This window comes from Pterocles gutturalis, unplaced genomic scaffold (assembly GCF_000699245.1).
Source record: "Pterocles gutturalis isolate BGI_N339 unplaced genomic scaffold, ASM69924v1 scaffold48660, whole genome shotgun sequence".
NCBI classification, from domain to species: domain Eukaryota; kingdom Metazoa; phylum Chordata; class Aves; order Pterocliformes; family Pteroclidae; genus Pterocles; species Pterocles gutturalis.
The window spans coordinates 1-15290 of NW_010142634.1; the positions used below are offsets into that span (position 1 = coordinate 1).

A 15290-nucleotide genomic window follows, 5' to 3' on the forward strand; every position below is an offset into this window, starting at 1 on the left:
CGGGCGGGAGGAGGGGACGGAGAGGGAGGGGAGGGGGTCGTCCCGCCTCAGCGCTGTGGCCGCCCCTCGGGGCAGGCGGGACGTTAGAGGGGGGCCCCGGTGGGAGAGAGCAGCGTGGGTCTGTGGGGAGACACTGACTGTGCCTCCACGTGGGTGAGGGAGGATTTGAGGCCCAAACTCTAAGCGTGCTCTGTCTTGAAGTCTGCTTCAAAATGCCAGACTTTTTTTTTTTTTTCCTGTAAAACATCAAAATTTTCCATCTTTCTTACGGTTTTTGTGTCATGTGTCTTCGCCGTCACGTTGCAGAGTAACACGCAGCATAAATGTGTGCGTGCAGCCCTCTGGTGAAGGAGGAACAGGGGCTTTACGTGTGCAGCTCTTTGGGGGGGAATGAGGAATAGGGACCAGAGCTCATGCGCTTCTGTCAGAAGGCACCAGGGGCTGAGGGTACAATCTAGTGGTACAGAGCAAAGGTAATATGATTGATAGAGCATAGCTTGATACTTGAAAGACACTTAATTTGAGTTATCTAGCAATCGCTTTATGCAGCTACTGAGTGGGGGGTGTTATTTGGGTGTTAGCTTGATGCAGTGTGTGGTTTTTTTTCTGGTTAGAGCACTATACAGGGGAAGTGAGAGATCTGGATCACATCCCCTATAACCTATGGAAGTGCTGCTTGTAAGGTTCAAGATCCTCCGTACCACTGCTACTGAATTTTTATACTGCTCAGCAGCATTTGTGAATCCAAGTGTAATTTGGTGACAAAGGCATTCAGGTTTGCTTTGGTGGCTGTTGTAAGCTCTCAGTGTCCATGGGATGTGAGCTGTCTGGTTATTGAAAATGTGACCTGAGTTGAGTGGTCTCAGACTCCCTTTTTCAGGAATTTATTACTGGACTCCGCTACTTGTGAAAGGCTGGGATTGTGCTTGAAAGTTGGCATAACAGTATTGATTTGGAAAAAGGGTGTATTTTGTTTCACAAGTGTCCTCAATGCAAGTTTGTCAGTTTTGTTGTAGTTGCATTATACCAGGTACCTGGTATTCTTGTGCTGACAATATCTGACTAGTCCAGAGAAAACCTCACTTTTGTGAAGTGTTATGACTCTGGCTAGCCAGTGCGGTTGGGAGACAAGAATTTGTCAAGCTCTGAAATTTCTTAGGGTAAAGGAGAAGAAACTGGAAAACATAGAAGTTGCTGAACTTGGTTGTACTTATTTAGGGAGGGTTGGCTCTTTTAGGGGTGCAGTATGAAGGGAATGACTCCAGGGTTGAGCAGTTCACTTACAGGCTTGTGTGTTGTCTTTCCTCCTTTTTTTCCTTTGGAAGTCTTGATTTTCAGGGTTGTTGGGCAACCAAAGACCACTGTAGCTCTACCAGCTTCTAAAGATACAGATACGAAACTGGGACAAAGAGTAAATGTTTAGTGGGAATTGGTGTATTAATGTTTATAGTTGACCTCATTCCATATTCCTAGTGGAGTTCCTGATGCAGCTTCATGTTACACTTAATCTCTTCCTGTGACAGGCTGTTGTCTGCCTCTGTCTCCCTTTGTTCAGATCTAGAATCATGTAGCCTTAGGAGGAGTTGGTTTCCCCCACTACTCTGATAGAAAGTGATCAGACTGCCTTGCCAGAAAAAAAATAAATGTTGATTTTTACCAAGCTGAACTTACTGGTATGGAAGTACAGCATTGCCAGTTATGCCGCAGGTGAAGTTGAAGTGCGCTGTGATGGGTGATGCAGGGAATAGAAAGGTCCTTTTCAGTAGTGTCCTTCAGTTAGACTGCATATGAAATTGCAGTTTCTGTTAATTGTCCAACATCAATCTAAAACTGCTCAGCGACTTGAGTAGGTTGTTCTGTGCACCCCTTTTTTCATTTCTCCCCATCCTTCACTTAGCTCTGACTGCTGACAGTTGGAGGGCCAGTTGGATTAGTCAGCCGATTAGAGAGCAAGCTAATGTTATTTTTGGTTTTGTTGTGGTTTTTTTTTTTTTGACTTAGCTTTTAGTTTAAGCAAGTATCTGTAGGAAAGAGCAAGAGGGAGGAGTGGGGTTTCCTTTTCTAGTGGCATTGCTGACTTATTGCAGAACTGCTGTGCCTGATGCTGTTGAGGATGTCCAGAAGTCTCTCGGAATGGTTAGATTCTTGGTATGTCTAAGCATAATGTTTTTACACAAACAGTCTCTTCCTTCAGTAATTCAGAAGTACTCATTTCAGCGACGTCAAATATGTGTTCTAGGGAAGAAACCACTTTACCTTTCGTCATTTTCTTAAGAGCAGCTACCAGTATTCTGAAGAAACTTCACTAGATCACAGTTCACGTCTGTCCCTCTTGGATTAGCCCTCATGTGACTCACGTTCTGTTTCTAGGGAGAAATGCTATTATGTTAGTAATAGATTAAAAAATGTGAATCTAAATAACACCAAGTCCCAGGAGATCTTCCATTCTTATGGAGGAGGAGAAAAAGTAGAAAGGCCAAGTGCTGCGAAATTAGTCGAATTTATACATCAGTTAATGATATCTTTATTACATTCTATGTAATTTGAATGTTTTCAGGATGATGCTGTTAGTATTGAAAGTGGTACTAACACCGAACGACCTGATACACCAACAAACACTCCTAATGCACCGGGAAGAAAAAGCTGGGGGAAAGGAAAGTGGAAGTCAAAGAAGTGCAAATATTCCTTCAAATGTGTAAATAGCCTAAAGGTAGGTATGTGTCAACTTCAGCGTGGGAATGCTGGGTACTGCTTGCTGGCAGTAATGTTAATGTTGGCTGTGAGGCAGTGCCAAGATCGATATTTTTAAATATCAGTATACAATTATGTTCTGTGCTCATTTGAAGAAAGTACCTTTCTTATTTGGAATAGCGGAAGTTTTGAAGAAAAAGGATACTGAGATATAGGAAACAGTAGTCAGTGCTACAATTAACCCTATTTTTGTACAGGTTTGCAAAGTTATTTGTGATATAATTATGTATTTCATTGAAGCTGTGGTTGCTTGCGATAAAGGTAACAAACTGGATAAATTAAAATAAAACAAAACCTGTGGCAACTTGATGCAAAGCACAGAACCTGTATGTATTTTTCTGCCTGTTGAAATGTATTTAAAAAACAAACAAACAAATCAACAAAAAACAACCCAACAATCTTGGAGTAGCTTTTTCCTCACACTTTTCAGGTCAGATGTTGTCTGTCCTCTGGCAATTGTCATAAGTGCTATATAATGCAATTTGGTTAATTTATCATAAGCATTGTGATTGTGTGTTCACACCTGATCTAGGTCATATTTATCTTCCCACGTAATACCTGGTGGTATTAAGGGATGTGGATTCATGGTCTCTACTCCTTGTTCTTGTGTTTTAAGGTATTATTGTTTTCTTCTGCACTGGTGACAGACTATGATGAACTGAATGAATTTTCTCTTTGGTTCTTTTACACTGTCAGGATGTTGTTCTTTCATTCCCCAGCCTTGCGTGGGATATTTATGTGGCATAAGTTGTAAATGTGCCATCTGATTTGATTTTTATAAGATTTCTAAATAAAGGAGAGATTGTGCCTGGAACAAGATGGGAGTTTTGCTAAACTTTATGTTTAGCTAACAAGAGGATGTGTGCAGTTCCATAGTGGATATTTTCTACAGAATCCCTTTAAGAGGTTTTTGTCGTTCCCCCACACTTAACTGTTGAGCTGTGCTGATGTAGCTGTTTTTGAACTTTGGCTTCAGACTGAAATGCTGAGGTAGCTGAGTGGGAGAGGGTGAGAGGTTTGAAGCATGGAAACCTCCTAAATGAGCTTTGCCAATGGAGAAGTTGTGATATGAAGTTATACTGACAAATGTATCTGGGAAAGGAGTTGATCTTATTGTGTTTTTTGAAGTACAGATGTTATCTCCAGTCCTGTCAGGGTGTAGGAGGAAGGGAAGCTCTTTCATTTTTACCTAGGTAGGCAGATGTTCCTCTGATTCGCATGAAACGCCCCCGCAGATAGTGTTTTTTGTGGCTTCAAGTCTTGCTTCAACACAGGCGTGGGCCTTTCGGCACCCAAACATTTACCAAGTTCTGAGTTTTACTAAGCATATATCTGTTCTATCTGCAGACCAAATATTCCAAAGGGGTTTGTACTTTTCGAGTGTCTTCTGGGAAAGCAGAACATTCCCTCACCCCAGCTTCAACCCAGGTCCCAATGTAGGATGACCCAAAAGACCACCCTACGCAGTTAAGCAATCTCTGACTTCCATGGATTTGGATCAGGGCCTGGGAACGGATTTCTGTGCAAGTGGAATCAAGCTGTGAGGGAGTAAATGTAGCATTTCAACTAAGTGGGTTATTTTTATTATCTTTTTTTTCCCCATTTCTCTTTGAACCAAAATTAATACTAATAATAATAAACGTGCATGTTAATACAATGACTAGGTAGAAGCCAAATTTGGTAAGTCCTTTTTACTTCATGTTTGAAGAAGCCTCTCTTCTTTTTCTGGTCCTTCATACCGATGTTGCAGATACTGTGGAGATGAACTGTAACGGTTGAATGTTGTATGTGGGTTCAGAAGGACACTTGTGACTCTTTGGATATCCCATCGTGTACCCCATAATTTCTATGTCTTTAAACTATGCTGTAAGGTGGATGTCCTGAAATGGAAGGAAGAGGCAACGTGATTTAAAGACATGGAAATTAATTTTAATATTCTTTAGGGATGTGTAAGTTAGATGTTTTTCCACTTTTCTATTCTTGTTTTTCCATCTCATTTTGCTTTTTACTTTTTTTTTTTTCCTTGGGGAAACAAAGAATTATGTCCATTACCGTCTGCTTTGAATGTTAAATGGTTATGATTCAGCCTGAAAAACTCAGTGCTTGCTAAATATGCTTTTTAAACACTACTGTGGAAGTTATTTTGGGTGAAATTTGAGCATCAGGAAAACAAAAATATAACTTGGAAAATGACAGGAAATAAAGAACTGGTTTTTTTTTTTTCTCTTTTTTGTAGTGCTAAGTTACTGTAAGGTGTACTGCAAAATCTTTGCTTTCTGTGGGCTGAATGGAAATGTAGTTTACAAATGAGCATATACAGCTGATGTGCACAGCCTATGTTTTGCTTCCAGCGAGGAGCTGTGTGTATTCTGCTTTTATGTGCTCCCTGTTATTATTTGCCCTACTCTTTGCTCTTGCTTAGTGTGTGGCTCAGTAGTTATTCGCAGTCCAGTGTTGTCACTCAGCTTCTACTTGCTGTCCCCTGAGCTGGGAATCAGTAACCAACCACATGTTAAGATTCTAGCTTGTTGATGTGTAAAGGAGAGTTAACTCAAACCACTGCCAATAACTTCTGGGAACTGGAAATGCGTGTGTGGTCAGTTGGTTCCTCACTGGCAGTGTGGGTGACAGCATATTAAAATGTGTTCATGTAGTTGCAGGTGATTATTTTTTGTGTTGGTTTAGTATTTACTTCTCTGTCTTAAGTCTAAAAACAGGTGTAGTCTGATTGTCTGACTGAACCTGAGTTGGCGTTTAGTGAGTAAGGGCAGAACTAACCATTGGTTATTTGTTTATTTGCTTTTGTAACAATGGTAGATCTGTTTTTTCCTCTGCCTTCTTTCTGTGGTGCATGAACAACCTGAGTACTTTGGGTTTTGTGCTCTTTATTCGTGCCAGGGTCAAGATGGCATTTTACACTTCTACTTTTGGACCAGCATCTGGGTCACTCTTCTGTCTGTGCAAACCAGTGGGCAGATCTGTGTGACATACGTGGCATCTCAGGATAATCATAATGTGCGACACCCAAAAGTATAATATTTTTAAAAACCTGCTTCATTGTTTAGCACTTGGGACAAAAATTAGAGCAGACAGGTATTACTGAAATAGCTGTGTGCTGTCTCTGAGCAGTGAGGAGGATGGTAGTTTAAATGAGGTGAGCATAATTTTTTCAGATACCGTAGTGACTTCCTGCAAGAGCCTCTGCTCAACTCCTTTATCCATTAAACACCAGACAAACTGGGATATGTACGGTCAGGCTCTTGGAGGTTGTAGCACTTGATGTGAAGAATGTAGTGTGGATGATGTAAGTTGTCTAGAGATATTTGTTTTGCAGAGTAATTTTTCCAGGGAAATAGGTTGTCTTTGAAAAAGCTTACTAAATACTTTAGTTATGTATTAAAATACAGAAATATAGAAACAGTATAGCCTTCTGTTGTACCTCTCTACTTTTTACCTATTGCCCTGATCTGGGTCCTACCTAGAAAATCACAAACATCACAACTTAAGCTGGAAAACTATCCTATCTTGAGGGGGAAAAACATCTTTTTCACTTTTCCCATTTCACTAAATTTGTCAGAAACAGTGCACATGACAGAGAACAAGGTTATTCCAGAAAAACAAGGACAAAACTTGTTAATATGTCTCTGTAATAAGCAGTAAGAATCCATGCATTTTACCTGTGTTATCTCATGCCATATGTCAAAAGCCCTCAGTAGTGGCCAGCACAAACTCTTTCATACAGAAATTCAAAACCAACTAATTATTAGTGGATTTTTTTTTAAGTATTCTGTATTTGACCTCTCAGCCATTCTCTTCAAGAGTAAATACACTTAAAAAATAAGCTTAGGAAGTAAAATTCATAACTTATTGTATGGTAAAAATCATGGCCTTGTGTATGCAATTTTATGGCATCCAGTTTTCCTCATTCTTCATCTCTAATTAATTAAACTATAATGCTTTACAGATGCTGAATACCTGCTTCTTACTTCTGTCATGACATGACTAATAACCTCACTACTTTTCCCTTTGCTAATATCCCATATCCCTCACCACATAAAGCCAGTAGTCTGATCTTTCATGTTACGATGGGTAATACTTTGAGTTAAACTTTGAACAATTCTTTTAAATCTGTATTTAGCTTTGAAAGTTGTTACCTCTTTTCAACAAGTGCAGGAAAGCCTTAATGTCTGAAAGATTTTCTCCCTTCTCTTTCTAGCTCTTCTAGCTGCGTCCGTTAATAACGGATATTGCCTTTCTCGGTAAATAATGCTGGTTTAAATTATTCCATACTTCCTTACTTTTCTGAGTAGTGTTGGACTCTGCACCTATACCCCCTCCTCAGATTTATTCTTTGGTTCTTGGATAGGCCAGAGCTGCCAGGGCTAATATTTCTGGTGTTGTCTCTGAAGCACTGCCATTTGAAGCCTGCTTAGCTGTCATGAGACACTTCCTTCCTGCCTGCACTGTCCCAGACAGTCCCCTGTGGGGAGGCACTTTAATGAACATTATTCTTACTGAAAACATCCTGTCAGGACCGGCCAAAATACTGTTATCAATTATTAACAAGCACCACCATATTCATCACAATTCATAAACATATCTGCTTCTTTTTTTCCTCTATTAAACTGATGTAAGCTGTATAAAAATAATTCTTGTCTTTTCTCTGGTAACTGTTTGTGCAGGCGATCTGAAAACACTTTGTAGACGTGAACTTTGCAGCGGCATTGTGACATGCTGGAGAGAGTTCGTGGTGTCTGTGATAGAGTTGCAAGACCTAACTGTGCTGTAATAGTTAAATGTGGCCCTTCACTACCCTTATGCCAGTATAATTCTTCACTGTCCTAATAATTCTCCTCTGTGAAGTTGTAAATCCTTGTGTGGAAGTAACTATAACAATATAAAAGGCATATAGACGTGGCCTTGGATGCGGAGGTTGCCTTGTTGAAAATTGCAAAACATAGTAGAGCTGCAAATAGAACTCAGGAGTTCTGCCAGCTTCTGGCCATAGCTGTGAGATGTTTCTTCCCCTTCACTTTTTTAAAAGCACGGGGGGAGAAAAGGGGGAGGGCAGAGGCAGAATATTCCTTTAACCTCCCTTAAGACAGCCAAGTTAAAGTGGGAAGTTATAAAACTATTCTTTTTAACTGTTCGCTATCTGAAATTGTACTGGATGTGAACCCAGTAGTTTGAGGATGAAAACATATCAATTAAACTGTTTACCACCACAGCTGAATTTCACAGAAGTAATATGCCTGTGGGTTTTATTTTTTTGTCTCTAATTTTACTTTACATCTACAGGAGGACCATGGTCAGCCTTTGTTTGGAGTCCAGTTTAACTGGCACAGTAAAGAAGGTGATCCTCTCGTTTTTGCCACTGTAGGCAGCAACAGAGTGAGTAGTGTTTTTAAACATAAACCCTTCCATGTGGTTCTGCTTGCATTCTTTTGTACAGATAGGATACTTTATCTAGAAAGCTTTATTTCTGAGGTATGTAGCATCTGTTACCTGGGAGAATTGCATCCTCTGGATTGTTTTCTGAAGTCATGTGTTAGCTATTTGGGAGTTAGCCTATATAATAAAGAAAAAAATCCTTTGGTAATACAAACATGGGATAAGGAACAGAGGTGCATAAATGTATCTTCTTGCTGAAATTACTGTTCTTAGATATTATTGTTTCCAAAGGGTCATACGCTCTAAAATAGGATGAGAAATATCTGCAAGGATGCCAGGCAGCTCAGTAGCTAAATTAATGGTGTATGTGGAGTGAATTTATAGGCTTTTTCTGGACAAGGATCTGTGTCGTTTGAGTCTTGAAAGTAACTCCTGAAGTGCATTCTATGCAAGTGTTGTAAATAAACAAGAAATCTTTCGTTTCCAGGTTTGTTCCACCTGGCAGTTACCTTGCTTAATGTTAGTTTAGCACTTTTGGTATCAGTGGCTCATTAAAAGACTAAGTCCTGTTAGAGGTGGCTGCAGTAACTAACTCCAAATAATCTTACTAAGACAATTCAAATAATAAATTTTAGTATCTGGAAGGACTGCTGACTGGTCCTGGATTGGTGCTTTGTGGAAACTGCTGTGAGCATTCTTTTATCAAACTGTTTCCAGCTGTTGGAAACGAACAGATGATGGATGAGGTCTAAACCATAAAGGCACACTACCTCGCCCCATCAGAAAGTCAGTGCCCAGGTACATGTATTCCTTTTGAAATATCACAAGTAAGCAGTGATTTCTCCCATTTTTTTTTCTTCCAGGTTACTTTATATGAATGTCATTCCCAAGGTGAAATCCGTCTGTTGCAGTCCTACGTAGATGCTGATGTATCCTTTTAAGTTAAAAAGCCACTTGTTTGCTTCCTCTTTATCAAAAAGGAAGAAGCTTTATAGGAAAAAAAAAGATAAAAAGGTTTTGTCTCTGATTTAATACTTTGCTCATGTGGCACTTTCCTTGTGAGGTCCAAGTCTTGCCTCTTTCCTACATCCTGTAGTCCCTCCTATTGAAATAATATTAGAAACACAGACTCATGGAACATGCTGTATTAAAATATTTGAAAACTGACTCTCCATCAGTTCAATCTTCCCAAAGCTAACAGTAGTGTAATGTTTCGCGTTCACTGCTTTGCAGTGGTCTCAGTTTCCCTAGGAATGGAATTGGGGTTTAAAGCCTAAGAATGATGTTTCATGCTCTGAAGGGGTAATAACTGGTGTTGATTGTTTGCAGTGCACTAGTCAATAGCTTGTGAACTCAGTCTTGATTCATCCTCATTTTATTCCCGGTCTTTGGATGTTTTGGAGAAAGAGGTTGAAAAGTGATACCAAGAGAGAGAAAGGTGTTCCTCGCGTGTTATGGAACAGAAGTAAGGAAACTGGCATCTATAGAAAAAGCGATGTTGCTTGTATTTGCAGATGTATAATCAAATATGTATCTTATTGGCTGCAGCAGAGACTCCCCTGGGCACTTGTATAAAATAGCAACAATTTTACTGAAAATAGTAATATTTTTTTTAAAAAAGCTGCTTTTGCTTTAAAACAGAAATAACTTATTTTTTTTCTGTGTTCCTTAACTTACGATGTTGTAGGCAGATGAAAATTTCTATACCTGTGCGTGGACATATGATAGCAATACAAGCCATCCTCTTCTGGCTGTGGCTGGGTCCAGGGGTATTATTAGGATAATTAATCCTATTACAATGCAGTGCATAAAGGTGAGTGCTCAAAACTTTGAGATACAGCTTATGTTTCAGTAAGGCATGAAACTTACGTCTTCTAAATACATGTAAACATGAGGGGAAATGATAACTTGGTCTCTGAATTCTATCCCAGCACTACGTGGGCCATGGAAATGCAATCAATGAACTGAAATTCCATCCAAGAGATCCAAATCTCCTTTTATCTGTAAGCAAAGGTGAGGAAAAAAACCTCTTTTGTTTTTGTTTAAATCAGGATACTTTGGATTGGATTTTGGCCTTGAAAATGGCCAAAACCTCCATGATTTTTTTATGAATGGCACCGAACAAGTTTATCTTGAAAGTTGAGAGCAAATCTTGCTCTTCTGTGGCTATATGTCTTGTACATATTAAATCCATGGCCTACAGTAAACAGAACTCCACCTGTGGTGCAAAGGGATTGTGAACAGTACTGCTTTTAGGAAAGAAGAAACGTGAACATTGGAGTTGCTCTTTCCTTTCTGAATTACTGTATTTTCAGTTGTTGAATCATGTTGCCATCTAGTGGGGATGCAGACAGCATTCACCACCATGTTCAGGGGGAAAACTTTGAATCTCTGTCACTCAGGAGCAGCTCTGACTTGAATTGGACTTTGTGTGAAAAGCCACATTAATGAAGGGAGAAGCGAGTTTTTGGTATGGTGTCTTATGGGCTTGTCCAGAACGTCTAAACAGTCACAATTTCCTAATCTTGACTGTTTTGTGAAGTAAGGGAATACTTGATCTGCTGCAAGAGTAAGAAAAAAAAGTTGGAAACGTTCACATAAGGGGACTTCTGATTTTAGTGTATTTTGTGTTGCTGATGGAGCTACACAAGAATAGGAGTAGGGGAACCCCTCTGATTCTTGCACCTGACAAGTTTGTGCTGTGGGTCTGTAAGGTTTAATTTCTTGAGTTGTGTATATTTTTTAGGTTCTCTTTTTAATAACATTTTGACATCAGCTGTAGTACCACAAGTTTTAATGTGCAATCTCTGGAGCAGGTACAATCTCAGAGAGGGCTTGAGGCAGGAGAATTTTAGAGTCTCAGAACTGTTTGACTGAGAGATGAATAGAAAAAGAGGAAAATATTTGGGACTGTGTGGCTTTCTAGTTGGTGTTATTGTAATTCAGTGCAGTGTACTTGTGGAATCCAAAAGGGAAATACATGTGAGGTTCCCGTTTCCAATGGGAAGGTTCTTAATTCGAAATTGTTAAAACTTTCTTTAAACAAGTGGATCAGTCTGATGGACTTTGGAATACCTATTGTTTATAGAAACAGCTTCTCCTATCACTGCAGTCTATGATTCATAAAGAATAATATTTTAAAGATTAAAAAAATGGAAAATCAAAACTCCTCTGAATGCTCATGTAAGAATGGCTGAAAGAAATTCTAGTATTTTTTTCATACAAAAAATTGTTTCTTGAGATAAGACTGAGTACAAACATACTTGTCCAAGATTCTTCTTTGCTTTTCAGATGATCTAAAGATCCAAGTATACTTTTGCTAGAAGCTATCGCTAGGGGAGGGGAGTGGGCACAGTTTCTCAATTACAGAATTACTATAACAGCAGTTTAGGTGTAATGGCAATTTTAGTTAATGCAGTTCCATTGTTTCTAACAAGTGAAGAAGAATTAAGTGCCTTTTGATGTTTACATGAACACCTGTTATTGAAAGTGGTTAAGCTGAAATATATTATTCATATGTACATATAAAAAGCAGCATGTAATTTTATTTGTTCTTTATAGATCATGCATTGAGACTGTGGAACATCCAGACAGACACGCTGGTTGCAATATTTGGAGGAGTAGAAGGGCACAGGGATGAGGTGTTAAGTGCAGTAAGTGGAAGACTCTGGGGCAGTGATTTAGATTTACAGAGGGTAGTAAGCCTACAATATGTAACCTTTTATCCTTTTGTGCACTGTTTTTGATATTATACCTTCTTAAAAAAATGAAGTGCATAAATACTGTTTTAAGGGGATAGAGAAGCTTAAATCGAAGGTGGTTTGATTGATCTGGCCACCTCTCAATATACAGGACAGGTGTTCACTTCCTGTGTGTTTCAGTAGCTAGTTTTCTCACAATGCAGCCTAGAATTAAATGAAATAGAGCTCAGTGGGGCTAGAAAGAGTAAAACGTTTTCATGATGGCCCCACTTTTGAAGTTCTTGAGGTCTTATCAAGCCCAAGCAGCACGAACAAATAAGTTTGAGAGACATGGTAGTGAAGGAAAGAAGTTATTTCAGGTGAGTTATGCTGCTTTTCAGTGGCTGTGAACAGACACTGTACCCAGTAAATATCAACTAGAATAGGTGACTTTTCATCCACTGCTCTTCAGAACTTGTCTCCATTCCTGTTGTGTGACCTGAAAGGTGAGGGGTACATCTGTATGAAATCTGATACTGTGTTATTCTCTTGTGGTTGTAAATAGTCATCACTCATGTCATAGCCCTGGAATTCTGCCAAAGTTACTCCATAAAATGAAACCTAGGGAATTTACTGAGGGGAGAGCCCTAGCAGGAGATTCATTGTCTGTTAGTGCTGTTGAATATGCCTCACTTGAGAGAGAGTAAATAGAATTATTATATTGTGCTTCTTTGCAGTGAGCAGGATTAAGTTTTTAGTATTTTTCTATTTGAAATACACAGTTGCATTGCATTCTCTAAGCCGAAAATGCTGTTTTGATGGAAATGATGGAATAAAATCTGAGTTGATATGATGCAGTTTAGGCTGGGTGTCCTCAAAATTATTTCATATATTTAGGATTATGATCTTCTTGGTGAAAAAATAATGTCCTGTGGGATGGATCACTCTCTAAAACTCTGGAGAATTAATTCCAAGAGAATGATAAATGCCATCAAAGAGTCGTATGAGTACAACCCAAATAAAACCAACAGGTACGTAGTCTTCATCTTGTTGGCTGTCTTGGCAAAACATGAATATTCTCATCAATGGCCCGAGTTAATTCCTATCCAAATTGGGAGTTCTGGGGGATAGCAAGTGACCTGGGGATTGTGCTGGATACTGAATCTCTCTAAATACGTGTCTTACTGATGTTTGCTTCAGTAGAATTTTACTGAATGCCGATTGAAAGTCTGGACACTTTTATTTTTAAATATCTTAATTATGTCTTTATCTGCTTGAGTAGAAAATGTCCAGAATTATTATCTCTATCATTCTTAATTAAAGCTTGTATTTCACTGTGTTTCAAGATGTCAGTGGCTTTTCTTTCTCTCACCTCAAAATTTCTAGGAAGGAATCAAATCCATGTAATTAAATATAGCACACAGTTTTATATTGGGTAGTATTTACTAATTATTGTATCTGTTGTCTGATTTTGGGGTGTGGACAAAACTGTTCATGTAGTAATAACCTTAATTTTCATCATTCTCAGATCTGACCTCAGATATGAGTAAATTGTCAAATAACCATAGCAATTACATACACGATAGATGAATTCTCCTTTATGAAGTTCATCAACTTTTTAATCTTAACTTCCAGTTAAACCACTGACAGAACTGAAGAGTCTAAAATGCACTGAACATATTCAGCAGTGAGACTAGCTGTGAAAATATTCTCGCTTTTTTTGGTAATGTTACCAAATATTAAATGATGCTTTTTTAGCGTGCTTTTTAAAAAATGATGGGGTTTTTAGTGTGTTTTTCTATTTAACAAGTTGGATGTTGCAGAAGCAGCATCAGGAAAACAGCTTGAATTAGTTCTTGACGTATTTGGCAATAGAAGCTGTATTCAGCATCTGAAGGAGTGGTTTTGTTTAGCATTGTCTCTGCACAGTCTTGTACAGTGGGAAACGTTGTTTCATTATGAATGAGGATGAACACGGGCACTGTTCCCATTCTTTAAAAAAACCCCCAAACAACAAAACAACATACAAAATTGACTTTGTTATAAAACTGTTAAAACAACTAAAAAGGCAAGGCTTGTCCTTTTAACCTTGAGATGTCTTCAGACTGGCCATTAAAAATTAGACTTGTGCTTCTATGTTTCTCTGAACCTCACTTGGAAATTTTCTCTGCAGGCCTTTTATTTCCCAGAAAATTCACTTTCCTGACTTTTCTACAAGAGACATACACAGAAACTACGTTGACTGTGTACGATGGTTGGGAGATCTAATTCTTTCCAAGGTAAAGTGGCAGCTCTTTTCAGTTATATTACTCATATTTGCTTGTTTTGAGGATCTTAAACAGTAAAAGTTTTACTGAAATTTGGGTCTTGGGCTAGTTTACTATGCTGAAATGATTTTATGGAGTGTATTGTGAATTTTGTCAACTGTTAGCATGTTTCTTATAGTTAGACTGAGTGTGCAGTATAAATTATAAATATAGGTGATTTTTTTTTTCATTGGTTTACCCCAGTCTTGTGAAAATGCCATTGTGTGCTGGAAACCTGGCAAAATGGAAGATGATATAGATAAAATCAAGCCCAGTGAGTCAAATGTGACCATACTTGGGAGATTTGATTACAGCCAGTGTGATATATGGTACATGAGGTTTTCAATGGATTTCTGGCAAAAGGTACGTGTGAGTTTTGACACTGCTGTATTTGAAGGTGTGTAGCTTTTCATTGATTCTATGGTTATGGGTATGGGAAAAGTCTTGGTTCATGTGATGTTTCATAAACAGAATGGTTTGCTGCAAGGGGCTTTATATGAAACTGGAGGAGCTCAAGATTTTTCAATCTGGATTCTGCCTGGTGGGAAAAGTTCCACCAAAGAAATATTTTTCACCAAAGCTATGTTTCCTGGTATCTTCCCCCATCTGCAGAGGCGGATAATAAAGTGCAAGAAAGGAGACGAATTTTGTAGCATTTATAAGTCCTCCAGCTAACTCGTTATGTTGTTCATGTTCAAACATTGACACACAATTTATCAGCTATGGAGCTTTTGTAAAATTCTGACTGTCATTCTTTGAGATGGTATTTTAAAATTTCTGTATCCTCTGCTTTCTTTTAAAGATGCTTGCTCTGGGCAATCAGGTTGGCAAACTTTATGTTTGGGATTTAGAAATAGAGGATCCTCATAAAGCCAAGTGAGTACTTACTTTTTTATTTTTGTTAAGACAGGGAGTTGGGGTACTTTCCTTTTTCCTTTACTGATAATTGTAGAAATGCATTCACAGTACTAGTCACTTTTCATTTTAACTACTAGGTAAGTAAACATTCTGAGTCCTTGAAGGTTAACATTTGTATTTTTTACTGATTTATTATTTATATTACAGTAGTGCCAAGAGGCCCCAATCAGATTGTGCTGGGTACCATATGTACATACAGTAAAAGTCAATTTGTTCCTCTAAGATATTACAAACTAATTAGGTG

At 38.6% G+C, this 15290-nt stretch overlaps 1 protein-coding gene across 1 annotated transcript; it reads left to right on the forward strand.

The window, feature by feature from the left end:
• Positions 1–2557: 2557 nt before the first annotated feature.
• On the forward strand, positions 2558–15029 carry EED (embryonic ectoderm development; the record flags this gene model as incomplete). The annotated part of the gene is made up of 10 exons (XM_010084432.1): positions 2558–2710; positions 8050–8142; positions 9006–9071; positions 9830–9955; positions 10074–10155; positions 11704–11795; positions 12720–12853; positions 13996–14101; positions 14333–14491; positions 14931–15029. Coding segments are annotated over 10 exons (1089 nt in total), but the record flags the coding sequence as incomplete, so codon positions are not given.
• Positions 15030–15290: the final 261 nt, after the last annotated feature.